The sequence below is a fragment of the Echiichthys vipera genome, assembly GCF_963691815.1.
Source record: "Echiichthys vipera genome assembly, chromosome: 9".
Classification (NCBI taxonomy): Eukaryota; Metazoa; Chordata; class Actinopteri; order Perciformes; family Trachinidae; genus Echiichthys; species Echiichthys vipera.
Genome location: NC_139834.1, coordinates 4199743 through 4223481, shown reverse-complemented (window position 1 = coordinate 4223481; position 23739 = coordinate 4199743). Strand labels below are relative to the sequence as shown.

General features: G+C 40.9%; 2 protein-coding genes across 2 annotated transcripts; one reads left to right on the top strand and one right to left on the bottom strand.

The window, feature by feature from the left end:
• Positions 1-248: 248 nt before the first annotated feature.
• Positions 249-10047, bottom strand: tmem81 (transmembrane protein 81; the record flags this gene model as incomplete). The annotated part of the gene is made up of 6 exons (XM_083920456.1): positions 249-269; positions 4850-4915; positions 5089-5282; positions 5471-5586; positions 9593-9738; positions 9829-10047. 6 exons carry the CDS (start codon positions 10045-10047, stop codon positions 249-251), a joined length of 762 nt encoding a protein of 253 aa, XP_083776582.1.
• A 3057-nt stretch (positions 10048-13104) lies between these two features.
• LOC310951356 (ras-related protein Rab-7L1-like) lies at positions 13105-16588 on the top strand. Its single transcript, XM_083919551.1, has 6 exons — positions 13105-13212; positions 13328-13454; positions 14605-14676; positions 14794-14975; positions 15784-15905; positions 16455-16588. Exons 2-6 carry the CDS (start codon positions 13337-13339, stop codon positions 16573-16575), a joined length of 615 nt encoding a protein of 204 aa, XP_083775677.1. The 5' UTR covers positions 13105-13212; positions 13328-13336; the 3' UTR covers positions 16576-16588.
• Positions 16589-23739: the final 7151 nt, after the last annotated feature.

The following is a 23739-nucleotide window of genomic DNA, read 5'->3' as shown; positions in this document are numbered from 1 at the left end:
TAGAGCTTTGTAGGTAAGAAGAAGGATTTTAAATTCTATTCTAGATTTTACAGGTAGCCAGTGCAAAGAAGCTAAAAAGTGTCCTGAGATAACTTTTGTTATGAATTGACACTATAAATAAAATTGAATTTAATTGAATTGAATTACAAGTTACGTGTCTTACGTTCTTAAACCAGCTGCTGGTGATTTGACAAGCTGAATCTCAGATGACAACATGTGCCGTTTGTGTCCAGAGGAGACAGATCAGTTCACACCACTGCAACTTTCACCTGCAACGTTCGAAGAAAACAGTTTTGTTGTGTTACAAATCATTGGTCTGAACTGGGCATAAGACAGCAAATCTGCGTGTAAGGATTTTTACCTGGCTAGCGGAGTTTGTTTCCTATTGCTGTTGCCGTCATGTCCTGTACATACTAAACCCAACCACAGCCTTTTTTTAATCCTAACCAAGCCGTTTTCATGCCTAACCCTAACTGCCACCGTTTGTAGGCTAGAATCAGTCACATAACGGTATTTTTGGTGCCTTGGTGTCACAGACTTCTTCTGGTCTGTCACTGTTTCACGGTCGACTTTTGTTTACAGATATCATAGTTTATCATCCGAATTTGTGTGCAGAACTTTTCGGACGATATCTTACGAACCCATTCATGAGAATATGTTGATCCATCATCTCCAGCCTGCCTCCTTACATGTTGCTTGGTGCTCTAAATCCTGGATCACTTGCTCTGAGCGTGATTGGTTACTTTCTGCTTTTTGGATCGGTGGCTGTTCTTCATAATGGTGAAGAGTGGGGTGGCAAATAAATAAAAACATGTTCGACAACTACAGTAAACCTTTTCTTGAACATCAAGCATCTGAGCTCCTTGCTCTCATTGGTATTCACAGTGTTTTTTGGAGGTGTTTGTTCTGGAGATATCACCCATGTATTGATTCAGCGGCAACATAACCATGTATAGTATGATGTGTTCTTGATGGTTCAGAGGAGCAGTAATTCAATAATTTGTGCAGCGAGTGCTGGGAGAACAGTTACATCTGTCATGGTGTAAATAAACACATGGAGGGAAATTACGTTGTTCAGGGTTTAGCAGGCCAAGTTCAATGAGGAAATTAATAAATTACTCTAAGCATATCATTATAATTGCATTTGTGTTATTTCCCTGGAGTCCCTGGTTTTTCCTCTGCACCGCCCAAAATAACAAAAAAGAAACACGCTCATCACAGACAGGCAAAGACGTTTCACGCTGTCCTTATCACCTTTCTCCCTCCACCTCAGTTTGTAACCACTCAACAAATAACAAATGTTCACCCCTCATTGATTTCTAAAGATTAAATACAGGTTGAATGAATGAATGATTGATGATATCAACATCTGGTATCATTGAGACCCGTCCTAATTATTCAGATTCTTTTCAAAACTGCATTAAAACAGTGTGGAAATACTAGAATAAATAAAGTACTACACTAGATATCAAGTGCAGTCAAAATTGTATTCAAATAAACACACAGATGTACTATAAACAACATGTTAAGAAGTATCAGCAAAAAAAGCCTATTTATTATGGAAAACAGTGTATTATTACTAATACATGAGGTGGAGTTCATTTTAACTGTGTTGTTCACTTTTACAAAAGTCAATCATAAACAGGATTTTAGGAATACTGAAGGTACCCTAACCCTTAAATCTTGGAACAATTCATGTCAATGTTTCGTTTGGTGAAATGCCAATAAAATATGTTCATTAAAAATAAATCTATGATTTATAACCAAACTTCCTCTTTACATCTTCCATCTGTCCAACAGTTTCTGGTGTGTAATGAGCATAAACAATGTCAGAAGCATCATCTTGTTTTTGAGAGGGTGCTTTTCTTTTTCCCCACCTCAACAGATTGGTTCCACTGTGGCATTTGAGTCCCATCACGCAGTGTGGTCGTGGATGGATTACTGGATGGGCCTACCGGGCACAGGCCCAGGGACCCATAAGGCAAGAGACCCTGACTCATAAAATGTTGCTGAAATACAAATGATCACAAAGACATGCTCAATGACCACAAGTATGCACCAAACGACCAAAAATTAACACAAAGAGACAAACATTCCGATTTATTGCACAAATACGATTTTTTTGTTTGTCTGTTCACATGACATCCTTAAATGTGGCCTGTCTATGGATTGCTGTGTGAACAGCTCACGCTCCTGAAATGACCCACATGCACAGTTGATCATTGATGACATCACACCACAACGGTGTTTACGGAAGAGAACATAGAAACGGTATTGTAGGACTTAATGGCTAACCCTTCCCTCTCCCTCCACTGGCCGCCTGCTTCACTGCTGTCCTCCATGTTTGTTTAGATTCTGTTCCTGGCTCCCGTCTGTGGCACACTTTTTTTTTTTTCAATCAACTTTATTCATCAATATTTACAAAACAGTGCAGCGTGGGTCAGAATGAGGTTAAAGTCGCATTAAATGCCACCTGGCTGTTCAGATTGTGGTCGCATTCAAAAAAATCTGATACATATCTGATTCAGTAGCACATTGAAAAGTGGACTAATTCTGATTTGAAAATGTCAGATTCAATGTGACTTGTGCTGTTCACACTGTCAAAAGCAAATCAGATATGGGTCACATATGAGAGGAAAAATCAGATTCAGTGTGTATGTGAATGGAGCCTGAGAGAGAAAAAATGTGACAAAAAATAATTTTTAAAAAGATGCAAAATGACTAAAAATAGATGCAAAACAATAATAAAGACATTTAAAACAACAAAAAACATAAAATTAATGACATAAAATTAATGAAATTTGGGTGTTCCTACGTAGACAGTGGGGGGCCTTTGACATGTCTGTGCCCAGGGGCCTGTTGGCTCAGAATACATCCATGGTGGTCGTGACAGAGGAAATTAACGAATATGTTCATACTTAACCTCCTGCCAGCCCTCAGAACCTTCTTATGAACCAAGACTGCCATCTCCTGGCACAAAGGTAGATCACACATCTGTTATACAACAGCCACTGTCCAGCTCCACAGGTGCTTTCACTTTGCTCCAGTGGTCATCCCTCTTCTCTCCTCTCAGCTTTGTTGCACCTGTCAGGGCAGGGCAGCTTGTAACTATGTCCTTATTATTAGAACATGGAACTTCCAGCATAGCGTGGCACTGGATGACACCTTTTCAGCTGGAATAACTGGGCCTTGTTTTCGAAAGCAGGTCTGACTAACCCTGAACTTGAGTTTTCAGTTCCAGAAATTTCAAAATTGGGAGCACAGATACTACAATTCATCATGGCAACAGACAAAAATGACATTTTAATCTAGCAAATGTCAAGGTATTAATGCATGTTTATGTGCACATTTATCTTTTAGAATAGAAGAGCTAGTGCAGGGGAAAGTCTCAATAAGTTAACCAATAAGTTACGATCGCTGTTTACTTGGTTAATTGTGTCATTCACGTGAATTGCGAAGAACCGGAGGGGATTTTTTTTGTGGGGGGTGGGGGGGTTAGAGGCCAAGGCTATGGAAAGAGGCAGGGACACCAATCAAAGATGGCGGTGCTTTGGGGGTAGGACACATGCGCAGTGGAACTGGAGCTGCGCTACTTATAGAGCAGAGCAGATTTTACTGCGCATGTTTCATACCCCCAAAGCTACCGCTATCTTTGATTGGTGACTTAATCTCTTTCTAATCGTCTTAAGAATCTTGAAGCACACACAGGGCTCCAGTCATCGACCAGATCTCTCTCCATATCGATAGCTGTGTTCGAAATCATTCCCTATCATAGAAGTAGTGCACAGTGTGTACGCCATTTTGTAGTGGTGTTCGAATTCTCCGTGGTTGACTTCATTCACTATATAGTTGAAACAGTCAGGATTAAATGTTAACATATAAGCTCCAATATTGTAGGAGTTATGTTCCCTCTGTGTGACCAATCACATCATGAGTGATGTAGATATGATCCTACGTGACATTAAAAAATGACATTACAAATTGTGTGCAATAAAGATTTTAGTGGAACTGCTCTAACAAATTGACGGTAGAGTTACAGTGTTAAAGTGTAAAGGTTTTAGTCTAACTTCAATATTATCGAATAAAAGCAGTAACCTTATATGGTCCTGAGTAATAAATTAATATCCAACCAAGATTTTGATTCTGGCATATAGTAACCCTTTAATAGCAAAATGATGGAATGAAACAGTGTCTGGCTCTGTAATCTGGAGGTGACAAAGAGAAAACCTGCTGAATATCCAGAATCCTAATCTCAGGAGTTTTCACTAATCCTGCTTTCTGAAACAGGGCCCTGAAAACACCAATCTGCTGCTGAGCAGGTAGAGTACTTTTAGAGGTGGGCTTTTTAAAGATTTTTTTTTTGGCAGTTTTTAAGCCGTTATCATATAGGACAGACAGGAAATGGGGTGAGAGAGAGAGAGGGAGACATGAAGCAAAGGCCTCGAGGACCTTCAGCCTCTTTACATAGGGCGACTGCTCTAACCACTGTGCCACCGGCCGCCCCACAGTGGCTTTTTAGAGCTGTTTCTTAGTTGACTGCTGCTGCTGAAAACAATAAGAGTGAAGTTTTGTAAAGCTGAGAGGAGCTGCACATTCAGATGATCATTTTCTGGAGGTTCATCACTACAAGTGACTGCTTTCACATTGTCATTTGATACATTGTTATTATAAAAAAAAAAAACAGCTATTATAGCTGCTTTAAAAATCGACATTATTTTATTTTTAATATCCTGGTAAAATCCAACATCACCAGTCTTTATTCCATCTCTCAGATGGTTGTTTGTTGTTATTATTCTCGCGATGTAAAGACCGCTACATGTGTGAAAACACTGAGCTCTCTCCTCCTCACTTTCCTGTAGAGACCCAGCATCATCAGTCCAGCCCCGACGGCTGCCAGGCTCACACTGACCAGCACCTGTGTGTTCGAACAGATCAAATGCTGATGCCGAGGCTATGGCCATTTACACAACAATATGTCACTATTTACATATTAACAATCAAGCCAGTTATTAAAAGAAAACAATACATTCATTGTAAGAGTGCACCATTGCTTCATTAAATCCCATCACTTCCTAACCAGAACCGTACTGCGTAAAGAAGAGCCACCCCGCTGTCATGCTGGTCTGACACGGTCTGGTTCTGCTGGTTTCCAGTTGGGTCCCACTGGGCCAGAGAGCTTTCATAGTCCAGATTAAGAAACCCAGCAGGCAAGACCCGAATCCCCCAGTAAGCCCTCTTCACCCTGCGGAAGGTGGCGTCCTGGACGACGCAGCGATAAGTCCCTGAAAATGACGAAATGGAAAAATGGAAACAGACAGCTTTTCAACTCCCAATCCAAATTTCAGTACTTCTTCTCGGATTTGATTAAGGAAGTTTAAATTAAAATTAACTAACAAGCTCACAAAGAAATGGAGTTTTGTACCAAAATTCAGATTCTGTGTGAACACGTGCATACTGTAGGTGTGTTTACCTGCGTCCTCCTCTGTGACGGGGTCCAGAATCACTCGGTCCAGTAGAGGAGCATCCCAGCGAGTGAACAGCGAGTCGTCAGAGCTAATGATTCCTCGGGCGTAACGCCACGACACCCTGAGCCACAAAAGAAAACGCCAGACTGAACACTGCTCTCTATCAAAGAGCTGCTGCAGTTACAAGCTGTTCTTCCTCTGTTAAAGACGCCCTCTAATGATTTTTCTTAACCATATTAACATGTCTATACAGTGTTTTTTATAAGCTACAAGACACAGCTGAGCACTTCTGCCTTGAAACTGCATGAACCAATAAGAGTCTCTAAATTCTCGAGTCAGAAAGCCAGGGTCTTACATCACACACCCAAGGCACCAATCCTGTCAACTTGTTGCAGGGGCATTCAGTAACGTAATTATGGCGGTGCTAAAGGCCAGATCTAGAATTTCTCAATGTGGGAGAAAAGTAGATGTGATTCCAGACCATGTTTTTACTTTTGTGTGGTAAAACCCTGATATACAAAATCTTGCTGGGCTGCAAAAGTCTGTGTTTGACTAGTATATGTGTGTAAAAATCAGCCCTGTTATTCCAGGTATTACAGTGCAGAACCTTTTGTCCGTGCTCTCGCCTCTGCTTGCAATTCTGTGCTGATATTCATGCTTTCTTCTAAGATAAATTACGAGCAGCGGCTCCTGGATACCTATAAATAACTGGGCTATACACTTTTTGGGGATAGCAGACTACTGCCATAATTAAATATTTTTGCGACCTTAGTACTGCTCAACCTTGGCCTACCCATAGCAAAAGCCTGCAGTGAGACGGAGCCCAAGCTAATTAGCAGCAAGATGCTTCCCTTCTCTGAAGAACACAAACTTCTCCAGAAGATTGCAGTACTGGAAACCAAAGTCCACAGGCTAGAGGTGAATGTGGAAGTGAATGGACAATTTGGGAACGATACAGCTTTACCATGGCCCCAAAACAGTGGACAAGAAAATGCAAAAACACACTGCTAGTTAGCACGACGAAGAAACAGGAGGACGGTGTACAAGGTAATAAATCCACAAGTTCTCACTGGAACTCTGTGTCTGAACAGCCTGATAACAGTACAGCACGTTCAGTGACTTGTGTACAAAATACGGCAGGCTCCAACTGATATGTGCTGGGCTCAGACTCCAGGAGGGACTGTACTCGTGGCTTTTTCCAGGAGAAGTCAGGGCCCAAGTCGATAGCTTCCTCAGTTCAAGTCTTGATAAGTAATCGAAAAAGGCTAAGCAAAATAAACACAACTCACTATGCAAATTTATCAAATCAAGCATCCTTCCCTCGTCAGTCACAGCCAATCCTAAAACATGGGGCAGATAATAACAATGCTAACACACTAAATCTAGCCTTAGTAAATATCAGGTCTTTGGCAGGAAAAACATTTTTAATCAATGATTACATTATCAAGTACAATCTTGATTGTTTATTTGTAACTGAAACCTGGTTAAATAAGAATAACAGTGGTGCTGTTTTTATTGAATCAGCTCCTCCCAACTTCAGTTTTAAAAGTGAAGCCAGAGTTCATACGAAAGGAGGAGGAGTGGTTGTCCTGTTTAATGATTCCCTCCAATGCAAGCAGATATGGAAATTTTGCCTCCTTTGAATATGTAGCTTTTAAGTTGAATTCTTCCTCCGAGTTATGTTTCTAAATGTCTACAGGCCCCCCAAATATTGTGCAGCCTTCTGAACTGCTGTCTATGATCTGTATTAACTTTGACTGTGTAGTTATTGCTGTTGATTTTAACATCCATGATGGCAAACTTCATGACAAGGGGACTAAAGACCTTTATTGTATAATTGATAACCATGGATTTTTAAGCATGTAACCAAGCCCACACACAAAATAGGTCACACTCTGGACTTAGTCATGTCCAAGGGTGTGAGCCTTTCTAAGGTTGCTGTGATTGAAGAACCATTTAGACACTTCACTAATGAACAATATAGACCAATATCAAACCTCCCATTCCTCAACAAAATCATTAATAAAGCTGTTTTTAAGCAGCTGAACAACTTCATGATAATAAACAGCTGTTTTGATGTCAGGTTTTAGACCACACCACAGCACTGAGACGGCTCGTGTTAAGGTATTCAGTGACATCCCTTTAAAAACGAACAATGGCAAAATTTCAGTCTTAGTAGTATTGCTGCGTTTGACACAGTCGATCACAACATATTACTAGACTGTCTGGAAAACTGGGTGGGACTTTCCGGCACAGCATTAAAATGGTTTGAATCCTACATGAAGGACAAGGACTACTTTGTGTCTATAAGAAAATGTACATCTGAGCGGGCAAACATTACATGTGGAGTTCCCCAAGGTTCCATTCTGGGGCCTCTTCTGTTTAATATCTACATGCTGCCACTGGCTCAGATCATGAAAAGCAACATATGTTACCACAGCTATGCAGATGACACACAACTCTACATAACTATATCACCAGGCGACTATAGTCCAATACAAGCACTGAGCAAATGCATCGAGCAAATCAACGATTGGATCGAGCAGAAATTTCCACAATTAAGCTATGAACCATCCAGACCTCTTAGATCCTCTGGGACAGGTCTGCTCTGTGTCCCCAGAGTTAAACATGGAGAGGCAGCGTTCAGTTTTTATGCTCCACAAATCTGGAATTAACTTCCAGAAAACTGCAGGTCTGCTGCAACACTCAGTTCTTTTAAATCAAGACTGAAGACTTTTCTGTTTGCCACTGCTTTTCAGTAAACTGCACTGTGACTTCTGTGACTGTAACCATCTTTTATGTTTTAAAAATCACCTTTTATGCGTTTTAAATTTTTTATATGTTTTAAATAACCCTTTAACGCCCCTAATTTGCATGTGATTCGCGGCCATTTGAGAAACCCCTGAGAGAAACCCGGTTGCTGATTGGATGTAGCTCTCAGCGCTCAGATTTGCCTCGCTGCCGCTGCACTCCAGGTTCAAATCTGTTGAACTTTGACCTAGTTGCCACTGATCTTTCAAAAGCGCAACCAATGAGATAGAAGCTTTAAGTGTGACATTTCAATTTCCCAGGCAACCAGAGAGCGTCATAAAGCCTGTTAAGGGGCCTTGACACGCTCATCTTTTTGCACTGCACTCACCGCAAGGTTGGGCACAGAGACCCAGTAAACGGCTAAATCAACATTATTAAAACACCCGTTAGCTCGTAAACTGCCTATTCACAAACCTGGTGTGACTGCTTATAAACCTCAATCATTACATTTTCTTGTGAGATCATTAAACGGCTTTAATGTAACATTAAATAGTTTGAGAAACACACAATACGTTTTTCCTCCATCTTTTTAACCGACTTGATGATGCTCTCTGGTTGCCTAGGAAACAGAAACGCCACACTCAAAGCTTCTAATTGGTTGCACTTTTGAAAGGTCAGTGGCAACTAGGTCAATGTTCAATTGATTTGAACTTTGAGTGCAAGAGGCAAATCTGAGCGGTGTGTGCCGCTACATTGGGCGCTACCGCCTTTTCCATAGGAAATTCCTGTCCAGAGTGATTTGTCACCTCCGGAGTCTCGTAAATCCCTCTCTGGCCTTTTTTTGTAATAGAAACACGGCGGGTGAGCAGCTTTTTGAGAGGGCATGGACTGAGACTTTCCAAACAGCCACATTTTACCCTAATGGAAACGCACCTATTATTACACTTCTGCCCCTTACCACAAGTCTGACTCAGAAGTTGGAATTTCCAATTTCTGATTACAAGTGAAGGCAGCGTAACCGTTGGTGACGATCTGGGCCGACAGAGCAACTTGTCAGCAGTGTCACTAACATGGCGGCTTTTTTACATCTTTTAAAAATCTCCACAAACACACAGATATTGGAATACTCAGCAAAAAGGCAACAAGTGCGTTCATAGTTAGTGGGTCATATGATCAGTCGCCATTGTTTGAACTCACTCTGTAGTAGACAACTTAAAAGACAATTAAATAGATGGAAATCTTATGGAGTACAACTTAAAATGATGAATATTCTTTGATACATGTACATTTATAATCAAAGTAAGTTTGGGAATGGGACTCAATGGATATCTAATTTTGCAGCATGACACCATCCCTTCTGAATCCTCGTTCCCTACCTCCAGGAGAACCTCCCCATCGTCCCCATGACCTCGCCCAGACAGTCCATCTCCACTCTCTGACCCGAAGTCACAGTCATGGTCCTGAGTCCACACTGCCACGACTCCAGACATTTCACCTTACGGACACGGCACTCCTCCGACACCTTCAGATAACAACGATTATTGTTATTAAAGTCTAAGTTTTTTTTCTTCTTGCCTTTATCACTCATTTAACTTATTTAACTCTATTGTACCTCTGTGCCTTCTTTCTCTCTCACTTCTTCCATGGATGTCCCGTCATCTTTCAGTAAACACAGGGTTTGAGTTCTAAGGCCCAGCCCACAGGTGGCGCTGCAGGGGGAGCTGTCAATAATGACCTCCACCGGCACTTTATCCATCTCCTCCAGGTCAACTGAGGCCAGAGGATGGAGGAAGAGGAGGAAGAAGAGATGAAGCCTGACAGTATGTTGCATTTTGAAGTTTGATGGTGAATCTTCAGGAAAAAAGCTTTCTGCATCAGCTGGGTCTCATACAACACAGTTATTTTGAATTGAACGTTGTGTCGTGACAATGAGAGTTCAGGTTCCATCCTTGGAACTGAGAGTTAGAATGTTTTTACACTATATCTTGTAATTCAGCAATGATGTTATTATATCCTATAAAAAAAGCTATTAATGAACACATTTACACATTTATTTATTTAATTAAGATTCAATTTCAATTGAATTTCATTAAAGTTTTATTTAAGTAATTAATTTTATATTTAAAGGGACGGAGCACATCAATGAACATCAGCACAAAAATATAAGATGTTAACTTGCCTTAGTAGGCAGGAATGTTTGATGAATGAATTGTACATTTTGACATCAAACAAAAAGAATTTCAAAACGATGCATGGGTGCTTTTTAAATATTAAAAGGATTGTGTAAAAAAAATATATATATATATTCAATTCAATTCAATTTTATTTTTAGTGCCAAATCATAGCAAAGGTTATCTCAGGACACTTTACCGAGTAGGTAAAGACCACACTCTATGACATATTTATGATTTACATAGACCCAACAATTCCTCCTTAGAGTACGGTGGCAACGAAAACCTTCCCTATTACAGTCAGGAACGTCAGACAGACCCAGCTCTGTGGAGGATGGACATCTGTCTGCACCGGTTGGGGAGGAAGAAAAGGAGAGAGAAAGAGAGAAAAGACGGACAGATGACAGAGAGAGACAGACAGACACAAAGACAGAGACAGACACACTTCCAGTAGCTATAATAATATCTATAGTAATGTGAATATGACTTATATGTTATGGCGATTAATACAGCAGAATAGTAGAAACAAGCACAGCTAAGGTTATAGATTATAATAGTAGCAGGAAGCGTCATGCAGGACCACGGCAGCAGGCACCACCACGATCAGCAGAGACCTGCGAGAGGACAAAGCACAAACAACTCCGGGGAAGAAGCTGAATTAGTAACATGCATTGATGAGACATGAATGGTACAGACAGAGAGGAGAGAAGCTCAGAGTATCAGGAAAAGTATTGCCCCCCGGCAGACTAGGCCTATAGCAGCATAATTAAGCAGAACAAAATCAGCTTAAAAATAACAACATTGTTAAGGGCTCGTAAGCCCTAGCTGTAAGCTTTATCAAAAAGGAAAGTTTTAAGTTTACTCTTAAATATGGGGAAAGTGTCTGCCTCCCGAACAACACTTGGGAGTTGGTTCCAGAGGAGAGGAGCTTGGTAGCTGAAGGCTCTGCCTCCCATTCTACTTTTGGAGACTCTAGGAACGACGAGTAGCCCTGCATTCTCAGAGCGCAGCGATGTAGTTGGGTAATACGGTACTATGAGCTCTTTAAGACACGACGGAGCCTGACCAATAAGTAAATAAATTATTTTCTAGATTTTACAGGTAGCCAGTGCAAAGAAGCTAATACAGGGGAAATAAGTTAAGTTGAGTTGAGTCAACATACTCTACAGCATAGTATATATGGAACTATTGGAACACAAAGCTATTAAGTTGCATTATTAAGTGTCATGGCAATTTAACATAAAATCATATTTGCAGCAATTGATTGACATGTCATATGTAAATTTAACTACAGAATGTGATCATCTGCCAAGCATTTATACCACATATTTAATTGGAAATAGGTAATGTCATTGTTGTTATTATTTTTAATCTCTGATGCAGTAAAGAGAAGCTGAATTGTCTGTGGATGATGTTGCGGTTTGTAACATAGCCACCAGGTGTCAGACAAATACTAGAGAGAAAACCACAGAAACAGAGCTGCACAACACACAGGCCTGCTGTACACATTTGATTTTTTAGAGGCAAACCAGATATCAATTATTATAATCCAATAATATAATATACATTTATCTGAAATGGTTCATTCACAATGAGTACATTCTCTATCATCTGTGAGAAAACAATCCATTTCATTGACACAACAATGATGATTCCACATGTAACTTTAAAATGAATGTATACATACATGAATATGTAAGTAGTCATTATTTTTGCAAAAAAATAGGTCTGTGTATAGGCTTTAGGCTGCCCAACATGTTATTGAAGACTAATATGCAACTCAGTTTTATACAATATATGTAATAAACTTCAACTAAGGAGTCTTCACTCTAAAAGACATGAGGACCCCTGGTGCAGAGAAGACTTGCAACGAATGAAGACTGTTATGGTTCTTTTGTTTCATCAGACCTGCATACACTAGCACAGGAACAAGGAACTCGGAATCAGGAACGAGCAAAATATTTGTGATAAACTTAGACAATTGACAACTCGGACAAACTTGCAACATTAGTTTTGGTCCAGCGTGAACCTACTTTTACAGTCCATGAAACCTATAAAACTCACTCCTGCCTCATGTTTCAGGCCCCAACAAAGTTGATAGTGCAGTTAGAACATTGTCAATGGAAAACAAATAAAGTAACCTTGGTCTTGACCTTGACTTTGACCTTGAATGGACTCAGCGTTAGAAAGATCGCTCAGTGTCAGCGGGGGACTGAAAACATGTTCGAGAGCCAATAACAATGGCCTAGCTGGCAGACCAGTATAACTCAGAATGTAGAATGAAGAAGAAGAGATGTAGAGGAGTTGGAGGAAGTTGGAGCTAGAATGGATCTGTGAAATTCCAAGAAGTCCAAGGCAGAGCAAAGGCATTAAAATGTCCCAACGAGAACATTGTGTGTGATAGAGGAACGAATAGAGAGATCAACCAATCCATAGATACACTCATGTAATGTCATATTTCAAACAATGAGGCACAAGAGAACAATTGGACAGATACATTGATCATCTCACTTTCCGGTTCCACGAAGGCGTGGTTTATGATGCTGATCTATTTATGGCAACTTCCTTCCCGAAAGCTGAACTAGTAGATCAGAGTGGTGTGCTACACAAAGAGGACCGTCACCACTGTTTATGGTTTGGAGAACATGTTTTAAGGTTTAGAGTTGGCGCAGTATAGAGAAACAGGATTATTTGACTCATAATGTGGGGTTTAGAGGCCAGGAAGTTTGGAAATTTGAAGTGGATACATTACGTTAAGAAAGAGTGAAAGATACTAATGTTAAGCCTCAACCCATGCGAGAAAGGCTCAGTGAAGTGCAGTCCAGGTGGGTTATGGTCGAGTATTTGTTTAGTTACAGAACAACAACCTTGTCTCATAAATCTAATTTCCTGACATGACGACTGAACTTTGAACCGTTGGCACATGATGTTGTCTGACAGAGGAGAACGATGAACGAGCACCTGCTGAAAATCCTGATTGTTGGTGATGGAAATGTCGGGAAATCCTCTTTTGTGCACCGCTACGTCAATGGACAGTTCACCAAAACGTATAAGATGACAGTGGGAGGTACGGCTGCTGTGGTTTATCCGGGTTCTGTAGGAAAATCTAAGTTTGTGTGTGTGTGTGTGTGTGTGTGTGTGTGTGTGTCTCTCTCTCTCTCTCTCTCTTTCTCTCTCTCTCTCTCTCTCTCTCTGTATGGACCTTATTAAACCCTTGAAGAACTTTTCCAGTATTGTCCAAAATACTTTGTTATACTAATAATGTTAGGCTCAAAAATAATGCCACAGAATATAAATAAACAAAGAGTAAATACAATGAGTACATAAAAGTATTGCTATACAGTAAATGGACTAGTCCTGTTGCATTTGAAACAACGAGTCAGAGATCGGTGTTATTTGATTTGTGTTATAGGCATCAATACTGTGTTCATTTTTTAAAGAGTTGGTCAAATAGACCATAAAGTTTGTTTGTTGTCTGTGTTATCGTTTAGGACTTTGAACCTCTCACAGTGTGTTTTCTTCATCAGAGTTGATTGTAACATTTTAGTTGGCTTAAATTTCTTGATCAGCATTGGATGATTGCACCATGCTAACCAAGCTAGCTAGCTAGCACTAATGTTGACTGGTAGGCTAACTTGAGGGAAACTGGTAATTTTCACTGCCAAGTGTCACTGCACATGCAGATTAACGACACAGGCGCCTTTCCATGCTTGGTTGAAAATCGCTAAAAGTTTCCCTCTTTAGTGTTTAGCTTAGTGCATCACCAATGAAACGTCATTTGCGTAACAGTCAATTTAAGTTAAGTTTTAACCATTATTGCTGCCTATCTCGGCCAGGTCTCCCTTGAAAAAGAGATTCTTAATCTCATTGAAACTTAACCTGGTTGAATAAAGGTTAAAAAAAATCAAGTGAGAAATAGGGTAATTTTCTCATTGACTTCTATACAATTAGACTTTTTATTGAACACTTATATATAGTGTATTCTCTTGTCACTTCTTCAACATGTAGGGTTTTGCCACAGAGAGTTTGAGTAAACTCTTACAATAAAAGTCTTAAATTCTGGACTAATATGGGGGAAATTTCTTAAATGTTTTCCTATTTTGAGCAATCTACAAGAAAAAACAGATTTCACTTTCTTCACTTCTGTTTCAGTTCTCTCACTTCTCATTTATTTCACTTTCCCTTTTCTTTAATATGTATTTTCTTTGTTCCTCTAGTGGATTTTTCTGTCAAGCTGCTGCACTGGTCGGATAAAGAAAAAGTCAGACTGCAACTGTGGGACATCGCAGGTACTAAACATTTTTCAATGGATGGATAGATGGATGGATGGATGGATGGATGGATGGATGGATGGATGGATGGATGGATGGATGGATGGATGAATAAACATTATGTCCTCCCTCCAGGCCAGGAACGTTTCATATCCATGACCAGAATCTATTATAAAGGCGCACTGGGCTGTGTTGTGATGTTTGACGTCACCAGCTCGGCCAGCTTCCTTAACTGTCGCCATTGGAAACGGGACTTGGACAACAAAGCCATGCTGCCCAACGGAGACTCCATCCCGTGCATCCTGCTTGCCAACAAGGTGATTCAGTGCATTTGAATGATGAATGATGGATCATGAAACCTTTCTGGTTTCGTATGAGTAATGTCTTGTTGCTCGATGGATTAACACTTTAGACTTTCAGCTTCAGCTTCTGAGCATTTTGATTAGGGGTGAAAGGCAATAAAAGACATGTATTTCATTGCCGTTCAAGGGTACGTCCACACAATCGAAAACAACCTTTTTTTCCCCTGTCATGCTTAAAAAGTTTTCCGTCCACGTCCAAGAAATATCTGCATCCACAGGAAATCAGTGAAACCATCTAAAAACGCTGTAGTACACATGCAAGGCCTGGATGTGGCGCTGTAACTGCCACAGAAATACACCAACAACCTTCCAGTCGACAACGCAATGGGGGGCGTTTTAAAATCTTCCCACTCTGGGACCCGGTTTCAAAAGATCCTGTTTACAGGAAAACGCGTCTCCGTGTGGACGGGCCCTAAGGTCATGCTTAATGGCTTAAAAAGAGATTGTTAGGTCCAATGTGTGGTATCATTTGGCAAGTCAACAAGTCCTCAAGTCCTCCAACTCCCTTGCTCCTACCCTCCATTATGACCCAGAGGGGCGTTTCCTAAATTAGTGCCCCTACCGGTGGCAGGGGATCAGCAGATCGTAACATAACAGTTGCAGTTTTAAACATGTGGTTTACATTGTGGAACATCACAAAACCAAAACACTACTCCAACAACAGCAAGCCATGCCAGATCCTGAACCACTCACTGTACGTATAACGACAAAATATCTTTCTGTCCCTCCCTCTCCCTCTCTCGCCCTCTCTGTCTGGCTGCAGTGTGATCTAGCTCAGCGGGTTGTGTCAGCAGATAGCATCGACAGGTTCAGTAAGGCCAGCGGGTTCGTTACATGGATGGAGATTTCGGTGAAAGAGAACAAGAACATTGGAGAGGCTATGAGGTAACTTGAGAAGAGAGAGTACAGAATACAGATGGTGCAGTTTGATTAGGCATTTTAAGGTAATAGACTGGAGTGTACTCACTCGTGTACTCGTGTTTGCGGTGGCTTTTAGCGGAGGCTTCTCATATTGGTCAATTTTCCTCTTCCTGTTTCTTTAAAGCTTTGGTTAAAGTCTTGACAGATCACAGATGTACAGTTGTACAATGAGAGACACACAGAGAAGTCCTTAGAAGTTTAAGGTTGGCAAAATCATCCAAATTGGCAGCAAATCAGGATATGGCTTTAATGGGGACATTTTAAAGTTTCACTGAGTGGGCTACCAGCATGGAAACAAGATGACAACTGATTAGGGACACAGGCTTTGCACCCTGTTTTCACTGCTATAATGCAGTAAGAGTGAAGCAGACACATAGGAAAATGTTCATATATATCACCCCTAATACCACTGAAACAAAATCCTGTAATTTAAGAGGCTGGGGAAAAAAACATTCCTAAATGTGACATCTATTGTGATTATCCATAGGAGTCACTACATCTGTTGTGTTTCAGGAGACTGGTGCAGAAGATTTTGATGGTTCAGTCAAGTCTGGACCCGATCCAACCCGAACCTCAAGATGGTGCATATCCTCAACTGGACTCAGAGGGCAACACAAGAGTGGGTTGCTGCTGAAACACAATCACAGGGACAAGGAAACATGCTCATTAGTTTGGATCCTCATGTTGTTTAGGAGCAAACCCTCAAGTACTTAGTGAGCGAATAGAAGAGGACAGAAGAAGCACCAGGAGGCTGCCAGAGGTGTGGATAAAAGGAGGTCAAGATTGATCATGCTGAGCGGGCCTTGTGGTCATGTGCAAGTGTTTCTAATTGTAGACAGTGTAGGATTAGAAGGTTCTACTGTAACAAAGCCTATATCAGGGTTATTAAAGTGAAATTCTGACAATTTCCCAGCTTGGGGTCAATAAAGTATTTTTTTATTCTATTCTATTCTATTTACAGTGTAACACTGATTAGCTCGGGGCAGTGCGGTGAAGGCATTCAAACGTCTTTTTTAATCACTAATACTGCTCAAAATAACACCAAACCTCTGCAGCAGCATGAGAAGAGTCCCTACACAGAAAACAAAAAAAATGGGCTCCTTCCTTTGGATTGACTTTGGTAATCCACTAGAATGGACTTTACTATGAGAGGAGCTGGTACAGGGGCCAGTAGGTAAGTCTTTCAAAACACTTGTTTAATAAACTTTGGGTTCACTAACTACGTTGTTGGTGCTTCTTTTTATGTGTAGGGACTCTTCTAATGCTACTGCAGATGTTTGGTGTTATTTTGAGCAGTATTAGTGGTTAAAAAAGATGTTTTAATGCCTTCACCGTGCTGCCCAGAGCTAATCAGTGTTAGCCACATTCAGCTGTTAACAACTATTAACGACTGTTAGCGACTCTCCGGGATAGCTCCGTTAGTAGTTATTACACGTAAAAATGGTCTCGATGGCTTATTTGAAGAGTGTATTTGCCGAAAAAGACCCTTGTTTCACTTTAGGGATCTGATTGATTTGCATCGATAACATTCAGAAAGTCTATAAGAGCCACACCATTGAATTGTTTTACCCCTTTTCAAGTTAGCAGTTCAGACCAGACTTCTCCTGTGATTGGCTAGGGAAAATCAAACCCACTCCCCTAAGGAAATCAGTTAGAGTGCAGGGAACTTCAGACTGAAGATGGAAATAGACTGAAGCTAGTTGAAGATCCTGTCTGAGATCAGGCAACCTTGTATGTGTTCAACCATGTACATAATTATTTTAAAAAAATAATGACTTGTTGTAAATTTCATACTCTATCAATATGAGTGAATGCAATTTTGGTTAATATTTCTCCAGAAAATTCAGTGATTGCACTCTGAGGTAAGGACAAGGAGGAAAGAGAGAGAGAGAGAGAGAGAGAGAGAGAGAGAGAGACAGAAGGTGCAGAGGGAAGGTGTGTGTGCGGTTCTTTAATAGAAGTCGTGAAAACGAGGTGTGGAGCGTGTTCAGCGTCACTCTCTCCAACAGGCTGAGACCCATATGGAGTCCCATTTCTAACAACAGTGTGTTTGTGTGTGTGTGTGTGTGTGTAGAGCAATGAAAATGTCTCGCTGGAGAGACAACGAGATTCAGGAACTTGTCACTAATAAATCATCAGACAAATTCAAGAGACTGTTGTTTATGATCAAATTAAGAAGTGGCTGCGTCAGCTCTGCGTTATCCGCGTCATGCCCTCCCTCCAGCCACACTACTTTGCGTTCATCCTGAAGGGTCAAGCCTTGCTCTGGAGACAAATGATTGACAGATGGATGGACAAACAGACGACAAGGTCAACCCCAGTCACATACGCACACAACAAACCCTGAAATAAATGTTGGTGTGGTTTACAGCCCTCTGTGCATGTGAGTTTGACATTTTGAGTTCTTTGGTGTTTGTACTTCCGTGTGGGTTTTTCTGCTTCTGTGTGTAGACTTTTTTTTGGACTATTATTATCAGTTAGCCGGGGGAAGGCGAGAGCTCTTGGCTGTGACTCAGTCGTCCACACGTTACAGTCATAGAGAACAGATGGACTTTTTGTCAATGTGTCCATTTGTCAGGAAGTAGCTGTCACTACCCTATGAGGTTGATCATGCTTTCCGAAAAGCATTCATATAGCTCACAATGTATCAGCGGATATGAGGGCACTTCAAGGCCCAGAAAGCTAATGGACACAGTGAAGGAGCCCCACTCCTTCTGCATTAATGGATCTGTACAATGAGGTGGTGTCAACTAGAGTGACACTTACAGGAAGATGCTCCTGTTCTTATTATATTGATCATGGTATCCTAATGCACCGGACGCATATATTAAATTAATAGAATTAGCTTATTTTAATTTATTATGGAAAATGAATGTCTTCGTTATACAAATGTTGAGAGCTGTATCAGACGGCATCATTTCATCATATATTAAAACGCATCGTATCGTGGCCCTTGTATCTAGAAAATGTGAATTATGCCTTTTAAGGCCACCAGTTAAGAATCAATAAATACATGTCTGTTTGGCCTGATGCTTAAGGAACAATCTTAACCTGAAAAACCCTAAACACTCGTATGTTCTTCAATTTGCCGGAAAAAATAAGCACAAACAGAAAAGCAATCAAATTTCTACCTGGGTTTATTAATTCTTTTTCCGGTCAATATAGCACGGATGATGACGACGCAGTCTGGCAATCAGCACATCTCTATTCCCAGCCGGACTGCTTACCAGCTTTGACGAGGAGGCCTCCCACCAGTTAATGTGGGTAGGCCTCGCTCTTCTCTAAGCTATTTTTTGCTCTGAGCAAGAAAACCAGAGATAAAAGGAAGTGTTCCTCTGGCTGTACTCCATCAGGACATATGGTACTCCTCCTGTTTTTTAGAACAGCCTTCATTTGTTGGCTTTATTTCCTCCAGTCTAATATCCAGTCATCATTTATTGACGTTATAGTTATTCCGCCAATGACACATTTCCCCCAAAAGCTTTTCAAATGGTTTGATTTAAATAGCTGGCCCAAAGAAGAAGAAGAAGAAGCAAATATTATGTATATTATATTATGTCATAGCACTTGTATTTTGCTGATTGACATGTAATGGGATATTTATACATTCTTCTATCAGTACTTTTGCTTAAGTAGAGGATCTGAGTGCCTGGAGGCACAGTGGTTAGAGCGGGTGCCCCATAGAGGCTAAAAGTCCTAGCTGCAGCGCGCCGGTTTAACTCTGACCTGCAGCCCCTTTGCTGTATCTCTCCACCTCTCTCTCTACCATTTCCTGTCAAATAAATGCATAAAAGAGCCAAAATAAATAAGTAATAACCTTTAGAAAAACAAAAGTGCTTTGTTTTTCACCTCATACACAGTTTGGGCTACTTTTACCACAAGAATGTTTACTTGAGTATTGTACTAAGTATTATTCATTTTTAGAGCCATATATTATGATACCACTGCTGGTGGAGGAGCAGATTCCCCACAGAGGCGGAGCTACAATACTTCAATGAAAGAATTTGCTGATTTAGCAGAAATACGTCAAAACTCCAGGAGGCCTTGAGACAAGACGTCAGCACTCCAGCAGCACCTTCAGGGAGTCACTCAAGGAGGGACAGTGTCTCTGTCGCAGGCAAACAGATAGTTGCATCATGGATTACGCTCAACATTTATTATGATCTGGATCATGATGTTCTGATTTAAAGCTTATCTGGTGAAAGTGGAATGACGTGAATGATGATGATGATGTTTAATCTTGACGCACCAACCACCGTTTGTTTTTTGTATCTCTTTGTACAAGATTCATGTTGATGTATCGCTTTTTTTTTCATCAGTGATGATTTTCTCTGTCAGGTTCAAAATGCAACATTTTTGTCGCTGAAGAATAAAATCCATCAGTTGTGATCGAGGAAAGTCTGATCATTATTGACAGGGGTTGACATTTCACGAGCAGGCTGAATAACAACACGACACTGGCACAGCAAATGTAGGGAAACTCCTTTTGTGGGATTTGTGGGATCTGCCCAACAGATCTTCATCCATCTGCTGATAGGAAATGAGAACTCATGATGACTATGGAGAGGGGACCACCAACCAACATCCATCTGCTCCGCCATGGGCACAGACATCTAAGGGCGCACTCACACTGTCCGTCTGTACCGTGCCCTGTGTTTAAGGGTACTTGTCCCCCCCTCCGCCAGGCCCGTTTGTACTCACACTACCTGGGCCTCGGCGAATGCTTCTTGCTGCCTATACATCATCACGCCGTAACATGTCACACGCATTGATTGGTGCTTTGTTTGTGCTCGTGCTTGTACATGTGTAAACGTGCTTTACAAAAGCCCACCTCTCCCAAACGGGCTGTGGCCGGCAAGCGTACCGCTCCTAGTGCGCTTGCACTTTAGCCATGAAACGTGCTTGGCAATAACGTGCAATGAGGGTTGGGGAGGCATTGATTCACAAGTCAGATTTACAAACATACAGCAGGATGCCAAACGGATAGGATGAGAGAATAGGAGAGAATAGGATGCTGAAAACCATTTTAAAACCAGTGCCACTGTATATTTCAGCATATCTTACCTTTACTTGTAAATGACTTTGAAAAAATTGTTAGTTTAGAAATCAAATCCTCCATTTTCAGGGCGAGAAATGACAGCTTGTTGCTAAGCTCTACAGCGTCGCACAGCACACCTCATGTGTTTACTTTTTGCCCACGGGTCAGAGTTCACCGTGACCTGGCTGACCTGGCTGGCTATCAGGGCTGCTCACTATCGCCACCCTCCTTGAGGCAGAGGTACTGCCGGCCTCAAGGCAGCATTTCCCCTGTGGATTTATGTTATATCAATAAGATGTAAATATTACACACATACGTAAAATACATTACTGAACACCGTGGAAAAGAAGGCGTATGCTTTTATTACATAAAAGTGTCCTCAACCATCATATTGGAAACATACACAGAAATGGGAACAAGCACGCGCCGTTTGCACGCGCTCAATCCAGTTTGTGAGTGATTGCGCAATCTGGAGGGAGGCTCGGCTGTTCGTGCCTCACCTCTCGTCCCCGAAGAGACTCCGTTTATTTAAGCAGGAAATACAGAATTTTCTGCGATTTTTACTATAAAAATGGTCAAAATACATTAAGAACCACACCAAAATCATAGTCCAGAGGACAAATATTAATACTTTATTATTGCGTTTCTTTTTCCTCTCATGATGCCAGGGGAGGCACAGCCTCACCTGCCTCCCCTGACTGCACGTCACTGGTGCTTGGGCACGGTACGGATGGACAGTGTGAGTGTGCCCCTAAGAGCCCCCCCAAGAACAAGACACACAAACTCAAAGTCTAATTTTAGTCTTTTTTTTACTAAGGGGTTAGTAGTTGTTTTGCCTCTATTTTAAGACATTTTACTTGTATTTTTGATCATCTCTGTAGTAATTTTGAACATTTTGCGTCCCTTTGTGTCATTTTGTGGTTGTTTTGCATCTCTTTGTAGTTATTTTGCATCGACGTGGAGTCATTCTGCATCTTTTTGTGGTGGTTTTGCATTATATAGCATGTCTTTTTGGTCATTTTGTGTGATTTCCGGTCATTTATTGTCTATTTTGTGGTTGTTTTGCATCTTTGCTTTCATTTGTGGTTGTTTGTAGTAATTTTGTATATGTTTGTAGTCATTTAGCTTTTCTTTTTGATCGTTTTGTATGTTTTTCAACAATATTTTGTGAGTCATGGCTCCTGGTCCTGTTCCCGGTATGCTTGTTGTGTAATGCATGCATGTGCTCAGCCCGTGCTAATGTAATATATTATAATAAATCCTAACACATTGCGCAACAGTGATTCCATTCCATTTGCAGATGCCAGCTCAAGTAAATTTAAAAAATAAAAATTAAGATCTGAATTTGTGGGGTCACATGTGACAAAACTTTTCTCTATGTATATCTTTCTGTTGGTGTGTTGCTGCATTGTGTAAGGATATTAAAAGGTTTAGAGTCAAATTCTCTGCATGTCAATATAAAGCACATGCCCAGTAAAGGTGATTCTTCTTGGGATCATGATTTTTTTAACCTCCAAATAAAATGTGTTTTGCACATTATAGCAACCACAGCAAGGGAGAGCCTGAAAAGTACACATGGTGTTAATTAGATCTGGGGTTGGGTCTCTGTAAATCATAAATAAGTCATAGAGTGTGGTCTTTACCTGCTCTGTAAAGTGTCCTGAGATAACTTTTGTTATGATTTGGCACTATAAATAAAATTGAATTGAATTGAATTGAATTGAATTGAGGGCTACAGGGTTGTGTAGTGGTTAGCACTGTCGCCTCACAGCAAGAAGGTCACAGGTTCGCATCCCGACCTCAGCCTTTCTGTGCGGAGTTTGCATGTTCTCCCCGTATCTGCGTGGGTTTTCTCCGGGTACTCCGGTTTCCACCCACAGTCCAAAGACATGCATGTGTTAGGTTAATTGATGAGTCTAAAATTGCCCGTAGGTATGAATGGTTGTCTGTCTCTGTACGTCTCTATGTGCCCTGTGATAGACTGGCGTCCTGTCCAGGGTGTACCCCGCCTTACGCCCGATGTCAGCTGGGATCGGCTCCAGCACCCCCGCGACCCCGACCCCGGGATAAGCGGTTGAAGATGAATGAATGAATGAATGAATTGAATTAAATTGAATTGAAATTGGTGGTGGTGAAACACTGATGATGCTGTTAATGTCATCTGCTACAAATGTTGAGTTTCAAAACATTAACCATGAGCAGAGAGAAAGAAGAAACCTTAGCACAATAAAAAAAAAAAAATCAACAGGGACTTACAATAATGTGTACATATATTTATAGTTTGTATGATATAAAACAGTCTGCGCCTTAGGGTGTTGCATTTCCCATGATTTTGATGATATGTTTGCTCAGAGGGTGAAGTGGTTTTGGAAAGGAGACAATAGATGGCATAGGGTGCATGGACAATGGATCGGGTGAGACAGACTGGGAAGACAGGACTGGATTTACAGTTAAAAAGGGAAAAGAAGCAAATGCAGTTCAGAGAAGACAGACAGAGAAAGACTGTGACGGCAGCAGAGAGACAGAAGAAGCAACAGACGAACAAGTGAAAGCAAATAAAGGAGTGATCATCTTTTCTCTGTTTGCGGTTTTTAAAGGTCAAGGTCTATTTATTGAAGATAACTGAACCCATTGTATAGGCCTATGAAATGTGTAACACCAGGAAGAAAGGTGATATAAAGAAGTTAAAATCACAAAGGATGTTACCTCGTTATAGCAATTTCGATTACATTTCAGAAATTTTCAGTTATAGGCCTATTA

What these genes read in the sequence shown, in the direction of transcription:
- LOC310951356 (XM_083919551.1), top strand. Translation starts at nt 13,337, where the DNA reads ATGAACGAGCACCTGCTGAAAATCCTGATTGTTGGTGATGGAAATGTC. An exon ending in GTATAAGATGACAGTGGGAG is followed by an intron (nt 13,455 to 14,604) that starts GTACGGCTGCTG and finishes TTGTTCCTCTAG; the next exon opens with TGGATTTTTCTGTCAAGCTG. An exon ending in GCAACTGTGGGACATCGCAG is followed by an intron (nt 14,677 to 14,793) that starts GTACTAAACATT and finishes TCCTCCCTCCAG; the next exon opens with GCCAGGAACGTTTCATATCC.